The sequence below is a fragment of the Callionymus lyra genome, chromosome 17 (assembly GCF_982586985.1).
Source record: "Callionymus lyra chromosome 17, fCalLyr1.hap1.1, whole genome shotgun sequence".
In the NCBI taxonomy this organism is placed as follows: Eukaryota; Metazoa; Chordata; class Actinopteri; order Syngnathiformes; family Callionymidae; genus Callionymus; species Callionymus lyra.
Genome location: NC_141834.1, coordinates 2,957,745 through 2,978,407, shown reverse-complemented (window position 1 = coordinate 2,978,407; position 20,663 = coordinate 2,957,745). Strand labels below are relative to the sequence as shown.

The window sequence follows — 20,663 nt, the reverse complement described above, 5'->3', positions numbered from 1 at the left end:
AATTGTAACTTTAAAACTGTGAAAATGTTCCTGACAGCTAACTTCTTTTATTTTCCTATTTATTTTTTAGGATTTCGAGTTCATCTTTTAATAGATAATGGAAAAGTTGTTTGTTTGTTTATTTTTTTTTACCGTAGAATTTAAATAATCTAATTATAATACTAATAAAAATGATGATAGCATAATAAAGAAGTAAAATGGCTTTATATAATTTTCATGTTTCCTATAGTTAATTTACGGTTTATATTGAGTGTATTTTTTTGAATCACAGTAAAATAAAGTAACATACATATACATTTAATTTATATCATACTTCTTCAAGATTGCCTTTTTTATTATTTTATTTTATTTTTCTTATATATGCATTTATATAAAACATATAGTTCTTTATTCATATACAGTTTTTGTTCAGCGTGGATACTCATTTTGCTTTGTTCCGTTTTCAGTTTTTTTTTTCTCTCTTAAAAATCCCACTATAACATGTTTTTCTTTGCTTTAAGTGCGCCACTTTTCTCTACGTATCAACTTACCTACAAACAACATCCTTCTTCGGTGGCCCTCAGCGTTACACGTATATAGTGATATATCGCCCCTCGGTGGTCACACGAAGATACTGCAGCTCCACCAGGAGCCATTTTGATGAAAACAACGTTGCAACTTCAAAGTTTTGTGAGTAATACGAGAATATGCAACGAGGGAGAATCCAATTGGAATATATTGACAAACCATTTATTGAACAAATCATTTATTTAAGTTAGAAACAGCATTAATGTGAGTTTTAGCAACAATTAGCAACCCAGCAGAGCTAATATTGTAGTAACTTGAAGCGGTGAATGAGTGTAGCTCCAAATAAAATACTTTAGACCGAGAAAGCTTGATAATCTTACTGCTGGAATTCCACAACATACTACACACGAAACACACCTCATTGACACCTTCGTGACTGAAAATAAAAGTGTCTGATTCTGATAAAAATCTAAATCAAAGCTGCTATGGGTGGCTCTTCCTAATTGGTGGGTCCAAATATCAGGTAAAAATGATTAATTAAAATTAATTAAAATTAATATTTTTTTCAAGCTACTTAAACCTTGTGTCATCACATAGTCAAGCTGATCCGGAGGCCTGAAAACAAATGTGCTTGTTGCATCCCTTGTGTGGTCTCTGGGTCAAGGTGAATGACCTCCCTGGCTTCCAGAAATATGCAGTGGTGAAGGTCATTCCAGAACCCCGTCATGTTCATGCTCTTATAAACTTTCCTATGCTTGCCCTTTGTTCAACATGTAAACCCTCAAGACACATGTTTATCTGCAGGACTAGAAACTAGTAAATTCAATCCCTGTCACAGATTCTAACAGTAAAAATACCAGATTAGAAGTCAACTGTGATGCTTCATCCATAACATTTGGAAGTAATAAAGTGATGCTAGCTAGCTAGCTAGTTAACTACAGCCAGGTGGCTATTACCTTAATATTACTTTTAACCTATTCATTTTACAAATGTCCACTTTAGCTGATGCAAAAGGCTTTGCTTCAATGAACTATGAACCACAACTTAATTAAACATTAATTACAAATTAAATGTTTGTAGCGACAAGCTGTTACCAGACCATGTTTTTTTGTCTGATTGAACAGTTTTCAAGGCTTCAGCGAATAAAAGTAGTTAATTAAAAAGACAGATAATAAACTCCATCCTTAAAAATCTGGACTTTCACAAAATCACTATCAATTAAATTTGTTGTCCCCCTGAGCCAAACAGAAACCAGGATACTAAACATTTCATAAAAAATAAAATAAAATTAGGCATAATTTTCAGGATTAAATGTTTTTCTTTGCGCAAATATAATCTTTCTGTCATTGTTAAACAAAAAAAGTTAAACAAGAATCACAGATTTTCTTTTAGTATGATAGGCAGAGTATTTGCCTTTTATATAAGGTAAGGTAAGGTAAGGTAGAACTTTATTGAAATTGTTTTTTTCCAATAGCCACAGCAAATACAGCAATTTTTCATAAAAAATAAATCAAAATAAAATAAGAACAAGAACAAAGAGAAATGAAGAAAAAGGGCAAGATGTATATAAGTATATTATATATAAGTATATAAGTATATAAGTATATAAGTATATAAGTATATAAGTATATAGTATATAAGTATATAAGCCATTCACTTCATTAGCTAAGTATAGATTCTCAGAAAAGTAACTACACTTTGGCCAGGGAGTGTCCATGATAATCATCAGAAAGATTTTAGAAAATAATTCACATATGCTTCATGGAGACAATTTGAGCATTAGTTGCCGTTGAAAGAAATAGTTCACCCAAAATCAAATTTCACTTATTTCCTACTCACCCTCACATCCTTTATCGGGTCAATACATGGATGTTAGAGGACGAGCACCATGGAGGTATTTGGATGTTTGTAAGTGTCTTTTTGGACGAAGATAAAGATGAGGGAAACTGAGCTCTTTTCGCTACATTAAAATGAAGAAAACAGTGTATTTCTGCCTACAACTCTTAAAAGTAACAGACAACTCTGAAAATAATCCCAACCCCTTGTAGACATGAGGGTGAGTAGAAAATGAGTGCAGTTTGAATTTTGGTTGAACTATCATTTAAGTACTGTAACAATAAACGATATAGTCCTTTCCAAAATCTAGTTAAGACTAGATTAAACATGACATTATGTTCCACTACAGTGTCCCTTTACATTAGTTATCATAGTTTATACTCATACGTCTATATTTCACGCTAGTTTGTGGCAGACGTTTAAAGAATAACAAGCTATATAAACCAGAAATACTCCAGGTAAATAATGGTAACACTTAGGTTAGGTAAGGTAGAACTTTAAACATTAAAATTCTGGATCTTACTTTCAGAGCTATTCATGGTCAGGCTCCTACTTACATCACTGATCTGATCCAGCCTTACACCCCAGCTCGGGCTCTGAGGTCTGTGGATCAGAATCTACTGATGGTTCCTGAACATGCTTCCGGACCCGAGGAGAGAAATCCTTCCAGGCTGTTTTGGAATGATCTTCCTCTCTCTTTGCGTTTGATGGATCTACTGACTCCTTCAAGAAACATCTTAAGACGTTTTTATTTGTGCAGGCTTTTCCCTCATTTCTGAGACTCCTGTGTTGTTCTCTGTGTTATCTTGACCTTTAAATTATATAATTTATTGGGTATTGTTTTGATTGTTTAAGCGCTTTGTGACCCTGGTCTAGAAAAGCGCTCTACAAAAATATATTACTTACTTACTTTATTTAGAAGGAGGTCTCCTTCGGGAATTTTTTTCCTCTCCAATTAGCACACAGCAATACAGCAATTATTCATAAAAATAAAAATAAAATAAGGACAAGAACAAAGAGAAATAAAGAGAAAGAACAAGATGATACAATCTAAGTCTAAAGATAAAGAACATAGATCAAAGAAAAATAACAAAGACAAAGATTAACATAGAATAGAACATCATGATACTTTTACTCCACTCCTGCCCCCAAACTCAGAATTGTTCAATCTAAAAAACTTTCTGATAAATGTCACTTCAATCATGCACACATTCTATTGTCTACCCTTCATGTTTTTAAGTGTGTCTTTTTGGACAAAGACCACCGGGCTCCAGTCGCTACATTAAAATAACCATGCATTTTGGCCTATAACTCTAAAAAGGAACAGGTAACTCTACAAAATAATCCCAACCTTCAGTTGACATGAGGATGAGTAGTAAATGAGTTAAGTTTGAATTTTGGGCTTTTTACTAAAAATCAAGTATGGCTTTTTAGTAGACTTTGGCCAGGGATTGTCCATGACATTTATCAGAACGTTTTTTTTAAAGGGGACAATGTACATATGCTGAATGGAGACAATTTTGTCAAGAACAGTCCAATATTAACAGCATTAGTTAACCTTCAAGTACATCAACAATAAACGATACAAAATGTAGGTAAGACAAAATTTGACTATAACTAAATAGTCAGCGTGGCCCCACGCCTAAGACCCCTGGTCTACACTACACAGTGTTTTTTTCACCACCAAGAAGTTGAAACCAGTCCAGTATCCAAAGTTCCTTCGGACTTGTCCCGCCTGTTCTAACCAATCAACGCCGCCGCTCCCTTATTGGTCCCCTAATTAGACACGAGCCCCGGCCCGCACTCGTCCCATCTAGCCAGGGCGCCAGGGGAGCCAGGGGAGCCAGGGACCCCCCCTCCTTCACTCCCGGTGCTCAATCAGCATCTCCCTCCCTCTCTATCTGCCTGTTTTATGTCTGCGTCACAACAAGTCGGAGGAGAGGGAGGCAGGATGATGGCGTCTCTGGCGGCTTGATTCAGACGCTGCTCCCACAAACCCGCCTTAATAGCATCAATAGGAGGTGGAGGGGGGAGCGAGGAGGAGGAGGAGGGGGAGGAGATGATGGGGGGAGAGACATCGACACGGCATCGCGAAGGAGGATCGACAGACGAGCGGCTCGACACTCCTCGTTAATTGACGTCTTTGGCATCTCAACACTTTTTTTTATTTATTTGTTGTTTGTTTTCGTGACACACGTCGCGCCTCCAGCGGGAGATTCACGGGAGCGTTTCATGTCCAGGGATCAGCGTGACCCCGACGACGGGAAGGACTTGACAGGTACCCTTCACTCGCACGTCCACGTTCTGATCGCCGGGGTTGGACGTGCACTGCGTCTGCCTCTCGAGCCGTGCACTGGAACCATCGACGCCGCTCGTGCGTGTGTCCGTTAAGTTAGTTGGAGGAGAAAAGTGCACGTTCAAGTCGTCAAACTGGATTTGCAGCAGCAGTCATCATGCAGTATCTTTTCTCTGTGCTCCCTGTGATCGTTTGTCTTCCTCTCGCCGTGTGTACTCTTCTTTCACTGTGGTGTTGCTATGCTTCTCAATGGGGGAGAGGGAAAAGGGGGGAGAGAGGAATTTAACCCTCTGCTCTGATGTCTGCATGTCTGATAGCCAGCCGTGGCCATAAACCCTTCTGTCAGCGGCGGCTGCAAAGTATTCAGCGAATAAATCGGATTTCCATTTCTCATGAGCCCCTGCTCTCTCTTCCCTCTCTCCTCCAGGATGGGGGGAGTAAGCGAAGGAGATGATGTGTTAGCTCGCTGGAGTGATGGACTACTGTACCTGGGCAACGTGAAAAGAGTAAGTGCAAAAAAGAAAGTGTTTTCTAAGAAGACTTCCTCTCACTTCGCTTTCTCCTTTTGCTCAGGTGGACGGAGTCAAGCAATGTTGTCTGGTGAGATTCGAGGATAACTCGGAGTTCTGGGTGCTGAAAAAGGACATTCACTCGTGTAAGAAAACTCTTTTTCTCCTCCCGCGTCGCTCAGCTGGAAGAGTTAATAGCTTCCTGTTGGGAGCAATTTGTATTTGTTGAGCTGAAGAAAGTGCTGCCAGTGAAAAGTTTTTTTCCGCTCGAACTTTTCTAGATGAGATTGTGTGGTTTTGCGTTTCTACTCCCGGCTTCGCTCGAGTCCTCTTTTAAGGTTTTTGTTGGAAGTCCTCCTCGGAGAGAGTGTTTAGAGGAAAGGTGCTTCCCCGAGTTAGACTTATCAGCTGCTGTTTATTAACTCCTCAGCAGGTGACCTGGTCTGATGTTCAATTTGGTTTCTCATCTTTTTTGATGGAGTCAATATAACATACCTATGACCCTATAATCAAAACAACTTCCTAAAGAATTGTGTTGACTGACACCAAAATAAAATCAATGTTGTCTTAGTTAAAATCTTGACACCAAAGTTGTGTTAGCGATTCAACTGCTGTTTTATACAGTCAAGTTGTTTTGTTAGTTCTTAAAGCACCACCAAGGTAGATTGAACGTATTTGTTTTTGGCTCCCCTACTGTTAGTGTTATTGCTACAGTGTGAACAGTTAAACTGCTACCCTGCCTGCCCCACCCACAGTTTGCCTGCTTGTTTCTTTCCTCCTACCTTGAAACTTCAGAAAGTCCTCTTAGTGCTTCAGCCATTATGGATGTGTTCCCAACTGTTTTAAGGGGCCCGTTGTAGATGATTGAAAAAAATGAGGGAAAGACTGTGGTTTCAGTAGTCAATTTTGATTTTCACATCGTAGCTCGCTCACTGCACTTTGAGGAATGTCTACCTGTCCTGTATCACAGCCTTGTGCTTTGCAGTGAATGTCTTTGGTCATCTCTCTTTGTAGTCAGACTGTGTCTCTGTGTACTTTACTTTTCCGTGTTTGTGTACTACATAGTTTTTTATTGGATTCATCGGACCATTGAAAGTACTACGTCTTAGCAGAGCACGTTTGAAAACTGCTGGGAAATTGTTTGAGACGAAAAGAGGGAAGTTTCCTTAGTTCTTAAAGTACGTCGGCCATCAATGACTCCTAAAGCCACACACTCTAGGAACACCTGACTGTAGGTCCCTAACCTTCCTCCTTGTACAGGAATGTATCCCTTCCAAAGCCTCTTCATTCCACTCCCAGCCAAATCCTTAAAACTCTGTAAGGTCAGACCAGCTTCCCCACTTCCACACCATCATAAACAGATGTAGAAAGATGTGTCTTATAGTCGCCAGAGATCCCTTTTGTCACCTTCACGAATTCCAAACAGCGTCACTTTCATTTCCCTCTTTGTGTCTGAATGAAGACGTTGATCTGAGTCACATGTTTAAAGAAAAGCCTCTCAAGGGTGCAGTGAGCTCGGTGAGACTCTTGACGCGAGAGTATGAAGATGTAATTGGAACATTAGTGTCTGTTTATCAATTTATTAGACTAATGGCTCCTCCGGGAAATGGCTCCCCAAACCTCAAACCATCAAGGGGGGGCCGGTCTCTTGTAGGGCTGAGGCTGGGTATCCACCAGAAGTGAGATCTAAAAGGAGGCTGCAGACGCTGAAATCAATGAGATGGCAACGATGTGAATCAATATACATAAATTAATGGTGTTGACTGCTCGCGCTCTGTTTTTGTCTCTCACACATTCACTTTTCATCTCTGCCCCTCTCTCTGTCTCCTTGTGTTTGCTTCAGTCGCCGCCGGAGTGGAAGAAGTTTGCTGTATTTGTGAAGCTCCGCCTCTTAAAGAACCTCTCATAAATTGTCTTAAATGTCGCCACGGTAAGGAAACACACCTCATCACACACTGTCGAGCTTCGCTCTCCCTTGCGCCGGCTGTCCTTGAGGGTTTGACATGGTATGCTAAATAACGGTGTTGAGAAAAGGGAGAAAATCACATGTCATGAATGATAGATTTGAGATGTTGCACCTCCGCCCTGACTGGAATGAAAATGAAACATGTATATTTGGAACATGGGAGTTCATCCATATATTCAGATCAAAGACGAGGTTCTTTTGAAGATGGAGTCTTGATTATTTCAAGAGACATTCACGCGATGAAGCACTAAATTCTTTATTGTTGCTCTTCTGAAGGTAGATGGTGAATTAACCCGCTTATTAAGAGGCTGCATCACATGACGTTACATATATACTATGACACTATCACCAAATACTTCTTTGAATATAATTATTTGAACAAGTTCAAAACATAGTAAATGATCATATCTTAGTTGTAGTAGTTATATTATATTTTCATTATTAATTGCCTATTAATTATGATGGGAAACAAACATGTATTAACAACAAAAAACCTTTAAGAAATAAACATACATAATACTATGACAATTTCAAAATCTAGGCATAATATTAAAAAGGAAATACAGTTTTTAACTTAAATGTTAATAATATATACACAAATATACGATAAAAACGTACAATAGTATAGGACCTTGGCAAAAATATCATGTTTCTTTTGTATTTGACTATTTGTTCAAATTGGGACAAATTTGTCAAAGTATAGTCAATGCAAAAAATAGTATTTAATACTATAAACAGAAAATATAAAATATTACAATGCAAAGCTCTATATTTGACATTAAAGTTAAAATATCACTCTTTAAATATGAATGAAATTCATAATATGATAATGAGAAAAAGGGCATTTTTATTGAAAATGACCTGATTGAAAATGATTTAAGAACATTTTTTTTAAATCGTTATTGAGACCATGTGACCAGCGAGATTGGACTGCAGCGACCACGTCTCAAGGTTTCTCGGTGGATGATCTGAGTAGCCAGTAAGTAAATCTAAAAATGATGCGAGACAATTCAGTGGAAACATCGTTCTCAGTCTCAGTGTGTGGGTTCTTACGTTACTGCTTTGTACTTTGCATACTAATTAGCCCCTTTTGTGAAGTAACAATGTACTGCTGTTAAAGAAGCGGCAGAACCACAATAGGTCACATTTTTCTTGAATATGGAACATTTGGTACAGGCAGATTATTCACGAGAGCCTCAAACCTCGTCACCAAATGCAAATCTCAGATCAAATAATGTTAAGCTTCTTTTGTCTGTGTGCTGCCATGTTAGATGTTGTGTTGTGGGAAACTCTGAAGCTGCTCGCCGCCCGCCTTTTAACGTCTGCGTGTTCGGCTCGGCATACGATAGAAAGAAAAGAGTCGTTGAAACAGAAACCTGGACAAAAGGCGTCAGCGGTATGAAGTCCAGAGGTGCAGGTGTGGGAGCCCACAGAACCACTTGGATCCACCTGGTCCTTTTGTCTGACTGTGTGCTAACACCTACTGAGCTGGTTAAAATGAAAACACTAGAAAACTGAACACTAGAAAACAATGCTAGATTAAATGGTCGGGAACGTTGAAGCAGGAAAAGCTACTTTGCCAACATGCAACAAGGTTTGTAGCTGAGTTCAGCTGTGTTAGCACTTGTGTAGTGAAGCTAACTCTAATGCCAGGGGTGGCTATTCATGGTGGTATGATTTGTAAAAAAGATTCATTTGAACTACTTTTCATATTTGTTATATTTATAAAACAAGTTGTTACTCCTGAACTGTATTATTCACTGTCCAGGTGTTTTTGGCTAATGTGTTATGACTTGAAACAGAAGACAATATTTACTTATATATAAGTGTACATGTGTGAAGCTTTAAACATGACTGAACAACTAGTCTTCTTACTCAAGTAATGTCACTTTCAGACTCAGTTTCTAATTCAATAAACACTTACTTTAACTCCCCCAATGACCTGTGTGTTTTAATGATTATATTTATATTACAGATGGTATACTGGACCAATATATATATTCACCTTTGGGCTTAAAGGTGCTTATTTTAGGACCAAAGGTGATTAAAAACATAAAACAATCCAGCCATCTATTAAAAAATTGTTCGGATCTGCGATATATTAGGAGGATGAACTGCAATCTGGCCTGTTGTATATTGAGACGCTACTAAAAATCGAAACTGAGGTCAGAATGACTTTTGGATAAGAGCTCTGCACCATCCTTCTCACACAGTGGTCATTATATGATGAAGTGTCATCTGCAACCAAGAAACAGTATTCAAAAGAGAAGAAGAGGACACACCAAGCGACATGTGGTGGAAAATGAAGACTCTCTTTCTTTGCTCAGGATTTGATAGCCGAGGCAAAATAGATTCTTATAGAGGCATTTCAAGCTTAATCCACTCCTTATTTTACTTGGCTGGTCGATAAGATTCCCTCTTAGTTATGATTTGGTAAGATTCCATCTCGGCTTCCCTTATTAAAAACACAATGACGTGAGGTCAATGAGGAAGTGATGAACACTGTTGCGCTTGGTTCTTCTAAATGGAAGACATTAGCGAATAAATCCACATCCTGGCAGTGGAAAAACTCTTCGGGCGCTACAGGAGCAAACCATCAGAGCACTAAACATCAGCACTCCTCTGCCATTATTGTCACTCTGGCTGTCACAGGAATTAAACGCTTTGCCTCCTTCCTTCCATTACAGGCTATCATCCGGAGTGCCACACGCCGACCATCGAACCGGAAGCTGACAGCGACTCCTGGATATGTCGGCAATGTGTCTTTGCAGTTGCGACGAAGGTCAGGCTTTTGAATTCTTCTCTAGGAAACACTGATTTAGATTTTGCCACAGACCACATGGTTAATAGATGCTTCTGAGGTTTTATGAAGTATCTTCAGTCAATCCATCACTCGTGCTCCAGATCTGTGGACAAGATAGAACCGGTTTAATTATCCATCGGTCAACATCCATATCAGCTCGTCCAGACGTGCCGCCTCAGACTCCATCTCTCACCGCTGACCTGCAACTAAATGAGACTAATCACTTCTGACCAATCAATGTGATTCATCTGCGGCTGACGCGACACCGATGTTTGAGGTCACACTTCTTTTCCTGAATTCACGTTTTTTACAGAGAGGCGGGGCCCTCAAACGAGGACGCTTCGCTCGGCTCATGCAGTTCATGAAACTCCGGCTCCCGTATCAGCTGGCCTCCCTGGACTGGGACCCGCAGCATCTGTCCAATCAGCAGCAGTGCTACTGCTACTGCGCCGGACCTGGAGAGTGAGTGGCCAGAGAAATACTACACATGGATGACGGGCAGCAAGCTCAAGTGTGTTTTATCTTGTGTGGACGACAGGTGGAACCTCAAAATGCTGCAGTGTGGAGGTTGCGGTCAGTGGTTCCACGAGGCCTGTACTCAGTGTCTGACCAAGCCGCTCCTCTACGGAGACAGGTAGGATCAGACCAGAGATTTCAGCTTATCTCTTCATGGTTTGCTAGTTGCATAGTACTCTTCATTATTTAAACACATGTATGCACAATATTATTATTTAATTATTTAATCTGAGGAAATTAGTTTGACTGTATTGCTTAAAGTGTGGATGAAGATTTGTTCCACCTACCTTTTGGATCATTTATTGGTTAAAAATATTGAATACCGTTTCATGTGGTTTTGGAGGAAGTACACGCTATAATTTCATTTTGGTGAATTTTAAAAGACATTTTTCAGCCTCCCTCTGTGTTCTGACAGAAAATGGGCGTAACGAGTGAAGTTGCCAGCATCATCTCATCGGCTTTAATAGCTGAAACAGTTTAAATACAGCGGAATAAGTCTGGATCTGAATATCCTCCTTTTTTTTTTTTTTTTACTTCGTATGAGTTCAGGATGATGAAACAAAACGTAATAATGATCGTAGATTTGCAGCTGAAAATAACCCTATATAGACAAGAAACTGAGAAGCAGAAATGTCTGACTACGTCTTCCAATTTTTTTTTCATTGTTGATAAATGATTGTTATGGAATAGACTCAGGAGACATTTATATCTGTTTTCCTACAACAGAGTGAAGGTTTAGAAGTGCTGCACAAGTGAATTTTATTTGCTGGACTCTCACTATTTTTATACGGCATTAAAATCATTTACAGGTTAAGAACTATTAAATTAATATATTCTTATAACATTAATTCAATTAAAATAACTCAGAGTCCTCTTATGGCTCATCAGAGTTAATAAGCATACAGGTATCATCCATCACATCATTAGCAAATACAGAATACAATAAATAAACAGACAAAATAAACACTAAGCATCAGGGTGATTATCCAAGCCTGCACCCTTTACCATGGAAACCAACATGAAACAGGTGATGAGATGTGAGCATATAAAGAGGAAAGTGTGGACATACATCGTCTTGGACTAATATCACGACGGTTATGAGGTGGAGCAGTAGTACAGCGAGTTCTTATAAGGTGTCTGATCAACTGATTAACAGTGTGCAGCTTCCTCACAATGTTTTGAAGAACATCAACCCCACTTTTAAACTATTTATTCTCAGAACCTCTCACGTAGTAAATTTACTCATGTTGGCAATTACATTATTGTAGTGTGTATTGAAGGGCTCATTGTATTTATGATGCTGGTGGACGCAGGAAGAGCAGTAGTATAAATTCCAGGTGGCATTTGATAATCTGAATATTATTGAAGTATCATTAGTAGAAGTATTTCTGGTGGTGCCAGTTATAGAAGTATTACTAGGGTTTGTTGTGAATTATTGTTGACACATTAGTACTGAAGTGTATTACAATGCTACAATCTTGTAGTCGAGTGATAGTTGTATATACATGTAGACCCTAGCGGTAAATAAATAATTATGAAGATCCAGTAAAGGTCTGTCAAATATGGAGTCGCCACTCAATCACTTGTCAAGACTTCATTAGCTGAGAGACTTATTAGCGTGCATGTCAATGTAGTTACCGATCGCTGCTACGAGAACGACAAGGGCTCAAGGCAGAGAGACCGTGACTGACAGCAGACAAGATCACTCTCGTGGTGGCGATGACTCGGGCCGCTTCTGATAGTGGCGGGGTATCTCACTGGTGCAATAAAGGGGTGATTGTCTTGAGCCACCAGCAGCAGCACTGACATCATGTGAAGCCGACTGAAGATCTCAGAGATGAATAACAAACATGACATTAGCAAACATTGAGTCCAGGATTCAGGGTGACCCAGTAAGTGCTCGTCTGAGGTTACAGCCGATTTGATTTCAGCTTTTCAGACACTCTTAATAGACTTTGGGTTTTTTACGCTGTTTAATATGCCATATAAATATGTTTAAGTGCGAGTCAATCATAATTGAGGATTTATTGTAGGTTTTATGTGTTTCAGGTTTTATCACTTCCAGTGTTCAGTGTGCACGAAGGGACCAGAGACCATCCAGAGACTGCCCATGACCTGGTGAACTTTTCTTTGCATACATGAATATATGTTGCTCCTATATATACCACACCATTGTGCAGCTGACTAGCCAAATAATGACTTTTGACATCATCTATCTGGTCAAATTATAAAATTAAATTGAAAATAATTACACAGTGCAAACACACCTAGTATGCAGTGAGTGCCTTCCCAGAACAGTAGTTATTATTGTGTTTCACTTTCTGTAAAGACATTTTTATCTTTACATGAATTTTGCCCAATCCACAGAAACTTTTTCCTCATCCGACATCACCCACACAGGCACACACACCGTTGCATCATAGATAAAGCGAGTGAATAGATACCTATGCTATTACTGTTGTGAGTCAGCAGCACTGTGATGGTCCCACAGTTGAACTGTCGAATCACTGTACCATCTTAAAGTCTATCCTTCATCACAGAGTCTAAATCTCACACTTTTGTTGATTAAATTGATATAAAAATGTAACCAATTTGGGAACATTCAACACAATCCCACTCAGCACATACATTTTACAATTCTACTGCCACTAATTCAAAATAAACCCAGGTGACTTGTGTATGACTAGTCATAAAATGATCTTTAACACACGTGATGGCATTTTACGGACTGTTGTCTTTCCTGTGTTGGTGTCAGGGTGGATCTGGCTCATCTGGTGCTCTACCATCTGTCCCTGTGCTGCAAGAGGAAGTACTTTGACTTTGACCATGAGATCTTGTCCTTCACCAACGAGAACTGGGACTCGTTGCTCCTGGGCGCGGTATTGATACTTCCCTGTTTAAGCCCCATGATGAAATGATGTGAAACGCTGCCAGACTTTCTTTTTTTAACCAACGGGGACGTAAAAGCTATTAAGCTGCATTAAAGTGTAACCTCAGTGAGAGGAGTGGAAGAAACATTTGTTATTGTTATTGCATTTTTTGACAACTAATATTATACAACATCTGGTTGGTATTCTAATGTTGCTCCTCTGAGAATAAGCAGGAGATAAAAGTAGAGCTTTGTCTTTGAAAGGGAAGAGTGAAATTGGATTGTTCTGTCAAGCACATTTACATTCAAATGTCATTAAAAAATAATGCTCTGTAAAGGAAAGTGAGTGAATGCATTAGGGCTGAGGTGTTAAATGGTCGCTGGCTGTGTAAACACGGCTCTTGTTCTTCATTCTTGTCTGTCCTCTAGCTCTCTGACACGCCGAGACAAGACCGCTGTCACAATCTCCTCAACGCTCTGAACTCCCACAAGGACAGGTAAGCCGAGGGATGTGAGGAATAAATGCCACTCACGCCAGGACTGGACAGAACTCAGGACTAGTTGGTTCCTATGGTCTAGTCCTGAGCATTGTTTGGGTTTCATTCATTACTGGTGCCAAAATGCTACTGTCGAAATGTGATGTGTGAGTGATACTCGTAACTACGCTTTATGCTCACGTCAAAGTATAGAAAAGAAAATATTTCCAATTTTTTTGCAAATATTTTATTTTAAGAAAAATAGAAAGTAGTGTTTGTACAATTTCTTAAAGGTTAATTTGGTCTGAACAGACCTTGTATGTAATGTTGTGTGAGTATTTTCTGGGTCTAAATTGTGTGCACAAGATAAGATGGTCCTTTACACGTCCCTTAAGAGTAAATTTGTGTTGTCACAGTAGGAAAAATATGTTAATGTACACTTTATATATATTTAAAAAATAATAATAATAAAAATGAAATGAAAAATTGTAACAAGAAACACATGTGTGTAACTAACAAACACTTGCAAAGACGAGTATGTACTGTTTCTTCTACACAGGTTCGTCTCTGGAAAAGAAATCAAAAAGAAAAAGTGTCTCTTCGGGCTGCAGATCCGAGCGCCTCCACCGCTGACGTCGGACTCATCACCCCTCATCACCGACCCGCCCATCAACATCACACACCGCAGAAGGTCAGAGCTTCTCAGATGGCTCTTGACAGAGATCCTCTTCGTCTTCTCAATGAGAAGAAGTATTCCTGCAGAACCCACGCTCATTAGCAAGAACACTTCAGAATCAGTGTTTGGGGTGAAAACACCTCTTCATTTCCCCGCAATACAAGCTCAAATTAACCACTTCTAAAAATGTAAATGATTCACAGTCGACCATTATGTACTCTGAAAACATTTAATTATGGATCTCTTGAGTTCATTTTAGACTCATATCTGAATCAGAATCAGAAACTTGTATTGCCAGTGTTAACACAACATATGCTTTTTTGTGGTGTCAGTCCAGAATAAAAGAAGGAAATAAGAAAACACACAAAAAAACAAGCACCAAGGCGGCCATTCTTTTGCGCCGTTTTTCATATTTTATGACATTAGTGTCCAAAAGAGGACGACATGAAGCAGATCGATGCTTCTTCATTCATTAATGCTCGTCAGGTTCAGTGCTGAGGAGATCATGGTTTCATAGATCAAAATAAAGTACTTTTCTATTTATTTATTACCTATGCCAAGAAGGTCATTTCTGTTAGCAAAATAAATAGAAGATTGATAAATGTATTTCGATGAAACTCTTTGAGATAATAGTAATAGGACAATAAATCAAAAACAAGCCTTTTTTTCCAATGGTAAAATTTCAGTTGCTTGAATTTGTTAGGTCAAGTGTCAAATTAATAATATGATCAATCAGATGGTGTCTGCATAAATATTGTGTTGCTGATAAGGTTAACACACCAGACATTAGTGGCTTCTCGTGTTCTAACGTCGCCTTGTTTCTTCCTTCCAGCCCGCTGTCATTACCCTGCCAGAGAAAAGTTGGGGGGGCAGAGTCACGGAAATCAAAGCGTCGCATCATCGAGACAGAGGTCAGTACTTCTGTCTGCAACTCATCCCAAAATCTGTCTCCCGCCACATAGTAAACAGCTCTCTGTGATCCAAATAACCTGTCAGTCAGCGGGCGGCGGATTCTTCAGTCTTTAAACGCTCGCTCAGGCTCCGTGTTTTGTCTCCCTCCTCTGCAGTTTTCTCTGCTGTATGTTAAAAGGCTGCTGAGAGCGAAGGTGGAGTGTGTGATAGATGAGGGGCGGGCTGTGGTGTGTTTAAAATTGTATCATTCAAATGCAGCACACAGACCTGCTCATGTATTTCATCAGCATCTGCGCTTCAGACGCCACATTTATCACAATCATCAAACCCAAATCCCGGCGGACCTGGTGGAATCTGGCAGCATCACGCGTGGAGGCTGCTTTTTTTGATCTACCTGGGCATTGTTTTGAATCCTTCCACTCAACACGGCGTGTGTGCATGTACAGTAATCCTGCGACAAAACACCCGAGCTTGGATCGTTGTGACTGATGCTAATCTTCATCTTTCATGGGGGAGCAGGTCTGCTGTACTGTGGAAACCGAGATGGGCAGGATTACAGCGAGTCCAGGACCGTTTCCAAATGCACTTTGCAGTCGATTACATGACAGCCAGGTGGCGCTGGCACTTTGACAGCGCTATATTGACAAAGTGTATCTGTAAAAAAGAAGGGGATGTTGACACAGGCCGCTGAATAATAATCTCCCATCCGAAATGTAAGGCTCAGGACGATAGCGAGCCCTGAAGTGAAGATGATAAATGAGTAAATGCTCTTCAGATGACACATCTGGTAATTGATGTCTACGATGACGCGATGCTGTTGTCATGCATCATGAGTGGGTGTGTCGAGCGACGTCCATAACCAGATAGCGTGGTGTGATGAGAGGCCAAAGAATGATAACATTAAAGATCTGATCTACATAATGAGTCACAGAGAACATTAACCCTTTAAGGAAAAACAATGATCAAAGTCATTTGAGTTTATTTGAACGCAGTCAACACAGAAAAACATCTAAATGTATTTTTCAACTTTATATCATGAAAAGGTCTAAAGATGAATAATGAAACTGAATTAAAACATAGACTTCAACATATATTTGATGTTTCTTAAATAACAAACTTTTATTCGTGCAGGCTTTTCCTTGATTCTCTGAGACTTCTGTTTTCTTGACATTTAAGCATCTATTTTATTGCATATTGTAGACCCTGGTCTAGAAAAGCGCTCTACAAATTTTACTTACTTACTTACTTCTTTACAAGTGAATTTCCAGGTGTTTGTTGTTGCTGTGGTAAGACTTTCTTTATGATTGTTTTGTTTGAGAATCAACCATGTTAAAAAAAACCTGAACAACTTGACACAATCACTTTCTTACACAATAAACACTCACTCCACAATTGGCTCTCACTCCCTCTTCTTTAATTCAGCGTTGCTGGCTTTGGGGTTTTAAACAGATTTTGCCATCGTCATCATGCATTCAAGCTCTCGTTTCCAGCTTTCAGAAACAGATTCTGTTTTATAAATCTCAGTGATCATTCAATAGTTATTGATCTTAGAAGTCTGCGTAACTCATCACTGAAGTGCAGGTGAATCTAGTCTGTGTTTAGTTCCCACTGCAAAAGTGCTGCAGGTGTAATAACAGTTGCATGAGAACAAATAATCTTTGCTCTCAGATAGTATTTAATTCTTTAGATAGATGCAGTTCTGCTTCTCCCAGACACTGTCATTTTGTTTTTAACATCAACTGTTTTATTTATCTTCCATGTCAAGTCGTGTCCAGCATCAGATGCCACCAACTCCATCGAGATACTGCCGTGTTGCCATGGCTACGTGGAAGGGACGGGTATCTACACCTCCAGGAAGTCGGACGAGGAACTGGACTTGAGGTAAAAAGGAAATCCATTTTCGTGTTCATTTGAATGTGTTGAGTTGTGTGTCGTACAAATGTATACGCATCGAAACGACCTTCACTAGGAACAAATAGAAGTCTCTCTATTATTTCTAATTCAACATTATTATCTTTGTTAAGTTGTGCATTACATACATGTTCCTCCCTCACCAGCAACCCACAACACAAAAGACTCTTCTTTAAGCACAAACATAAATATGTTTTTGTCATTAGTTCTGAATTCGTTTTTAGTTACTGGCTTATTTAATCTTTTATAATCATGAATTGTTGGTGAACTACTTTTTTGTTCGCTTCAATTCGTTTTTAAAAGTTGTGTCAGCATGTTTGCGCAGAGACATGTGAAGTCGGATGAAACAGGTCGTGGGAGTCTGCGTGAAAACTTTTAGCAACTTGAATAGATTCGACTTCAGTCGCTTGCACTTCCAGAGCCTGTGTGTTATTTTTGGTGGGCCTTGAAATACGCACCTCTGACAGCCTGGAAGCTTCACCTTGTTCACGGGAACCATTTGGAATTCCATCATTGATAATGGTTGTTATGTCGACTGTGGGTCTGCAGCTCTCCACCGAAGCGGATGTACGCTCTCTACCACAGCACGTTGAACGGGAACACGGCCCTCTCCAGGAGCCTCCATCACCACAACAGGTTTTTATCGCACATCAGTGCTTGAAGGTGGGATCCCTGTGTGTCGCGAACCACAAATGATTTCAAAGGAGGGTTTCGATTTTTCTTCAAAATGGTGCGAGGAAGCAGAACCTTCTATCATTCGAGACTATTCAACAAAAATATGAAATTGGAATTTTAATCATTAGATTTTGGTTATTTAAAGCTAAGCTGAAACCGCGTGATTTTTTGTTCTCCTTTGAAATCAAATCTTACTACAGGAGGATGACATCATTTTTGGAACATTCAGGTTTCACTGTGTTTGATTATTCTTTACATTTATAAAGTGCACACACGTATTAGAAATTTAACAGATTAACAGTAAAATATTGATTAAATTAATTTAAATTTTTTTTTCTATTATTATATATCGTACATTTCTTTTGTACATTTAGATTTTTTACAGTTTTTTTTTTTCCCGCCGTTTCCTCTCCAGTGTGGATGACACCTGCAGAGTGACCCCGCCTTGCCTATCGTACCCCCTCGACTCCAACGGAGACCAACACCACTACATTCACCAGCACCACCTCAGTCAGCCACACAACCACCAGCCGGGGCCCAAGCAGCCCGAGCCCATCCTCCTGCACAACGGGCCTCCATACCAGCCTGCTGGCGGCGGAGGGGGCGTGGGAGTCGTAGGCGAAGGTCCGGGCGGAACTGTGTCCAGGAGCTGGACTGGAGGGGAGGCGGTGAGAATCCTGGCAAGGCGCGTCACACCAGAGGGGAAGGTGCAGTACCTGGTGGAGTGGGAGAACGTGTACTGACAGACACCTGTAGTTCACTCTTCACTCACCCCTTTTCTTTATCATACCGACCTCACGACCCCCTCTTTGCTAGTGTTTCTCTTTGTACTGTTAACTTTGGAATATGCCTTTGCATCAACCCCTGACATGTTTAAACCTCCTGCAGACTTCTCCAGACCAGAATAAACAAACACATAACAGAGCAACAGCACAGTCACACCTGAAGATCACTGTCTTCTCCTGCTGGACCAGACCAATCGTCACGCAGCTTTACAAAAGTTGATTTATTATTATCAGGATTCATTTCACATAATATTTCAGACTTACAGTATATCTGTAAGCACATAAAAATCGTTCCACTTTTATATCTCTGAATCACTTTTTCCTCAATTCCAATTGTATATTATAATTCAATTATAGTCTTTTATAGCTTAAAATACGTTTAATCCTAAAAGATTTTTTTTTCATAACTATAAGCATTTTATGTGATTTCTTTTCATCTTGTTTCTGCTCATGTTTCATTTTTTTTAAAAAATAATCTTTTAGCTTTTATAGAATTTTGATGATTATCACAGGTTAAATTATATCTGAATTTTCTATTTAGTTTAAATATTTTTTATTTCCATTCGAAATGTTGATTTTATTGTTATCACTTGTTTTTCAACACATTTTGTTTATTCTTTTTTTTTTCTTTTCCTTTATCTAGTCAATAAAAATACATTATATATATTTTTTTTTCTACATTTCTATGTTATTATTTCCTCTCAAATAATATTTACTTTTTTTAATTTAATGTAAAGAATAAAGTTAATCACTGTAAACATTTAAACTCACTTCAGAACAAAATGTGTGATTTCTATTTCTCTATTTCTTTGGTTTGAAATACACAAGGTTACACAAAGTAACACGAGGCAGAATCAGGTGAAAGGAGACGCTGTGATGATGAACCGTCATTAGTTCACATGACAAGACAGTCATCTTGGAGTGAACTTGTTCAAATCAGGGATCTGTTCCACTCCCCACCGTCTCTTCAGATTCTGGGGGTTCAAATCTTCTCACGTCACAGTTCAACAAGCAGCTGTCACACATTGAAGCGTGTGAGCTACACTTTTGTTTCGTACCAGAATGATAAATTCACTCTATATACGAACGACTTCACTGCTTCATCCACATGTGGTGTCATAGTGCCTACGAGGGTCTGCCCAGAGGACGAGTGCTTCGGTCCCTACATTCCAAGCACACGAGGCGTGGCAGGTGTTCTGTGAAAACATGCAGTTTGAGGTTCAAACCAGGATGAAGTCGCTCTGTTACCTTCGTAGAATTCCATCTTAAAATGCAAGTGATGCTTAAGGGAGGCTTGATTGACAGCTGGTGTAGCTGCGATGACGTCACATATGACCAGCGGTTGCTAGAAGTGCCATGATGTGTTTCCCCGCTCCCCCCCGAAGGACCCACGAAGCGGGACTCCGCCATCGGGTCATCTCCGACTTGATTTGACAGAAATCCCACAAGAGTTTATATTTTATACCGAATTCACAAAGTTACTGTTCATGTCTCATCGTGAGAAAAACGTTTATATTCCTGACTGTTGAGTCTCCAGTCCTCATCCTTGACAGTGACTCTGACTGTGTTTCGTCAGCGGGGGAGAACGGCGCCCCCTGCAGGAGCTAGTGATGAATGTATTAGTGTGTTTATCTTGTTAAGTGCTCGTTCTAGGTCAAGCGGGGGTGAGTAAAGGAAACTTGTTTAAGCAGGAGATGCTTTCTTTTTTCTGATTAGAGATCGGTTTGATGTACAACAGTATTTTTGAAAAACTGATGTTTGTACATGTATACTCTGCGTTGACACTGCTAATATGTAACATGGATGATTAAAAAAGTAAAACGTAACACACGCTATTGTTGTTCCCCATGCATTTTGAATTATTCATGCCAGACTAAAAAGCTCCCCTTGTTCACCTCTGAACTCACAAATAGATCTTTCAAATTG

At 39.5% G+C, this 20,663-nt stretch overlaps 1 protein-coding gene across 3 annotated transcripts; it reads left to right on the top strand.

Moving 5' to 3' along the window:
* The first annotated feature begins 608 nt into the window (after window positions 1-608).
* Window positions 609-19,203, top strand: phf1 (PHD finger protein 1). Of its 3 annotated transcripts, none has more exons than XM_087813290.1 (15): window positions 609-669; window positions 5,067-5,145; window positions 5,213-5,294; window positions 6,992-7,078; window positions 9,802-9,896; window positions 10,231-10,379; window positions 10,456-10,551; window positions 12,483-12,551; window positions 13,189-13,312; window positions 13,732-13,799; window positions 14,338-14,469; window positions 15,287-15,365; window positions 17,132-17,247; window positions 17,827-17,913; window positions 18,368-19,203. In XM_087813290.1, the coding sequence occupies exons 2-15, from the start codon at window positions 5,068-5,070 to the stop codon at window positions 18,693-18,695; spliced, it is 1,590 nt and encodes a 529-aa protein (XP_087669416.1). In that variant the 5' UTR covers window positions 609-669; window position 5,067; the 3' UTR covers window positions 18,696-19,203. The 3 variants fall into 3 exon arrangements, with proteins under 3 accessions (XP_087669416.1, XP_087669415.1, XP_087669417.1); XM_087813289.1 differs by lacking the exon at window positions 609-669 and adding an exon at window positions 4,223-4,621; XM_087813291.1 differs by lacking the exon at window positions 609-669 and adding an exon at window positions 4,223-4,621 and having other exon boundaries at window positions 17,827-17,940; window positions 18,368-18,450.
* The last annotated feature ends 1,460 nt before the right edge of the window (window positions 19,204-20,663 follow it).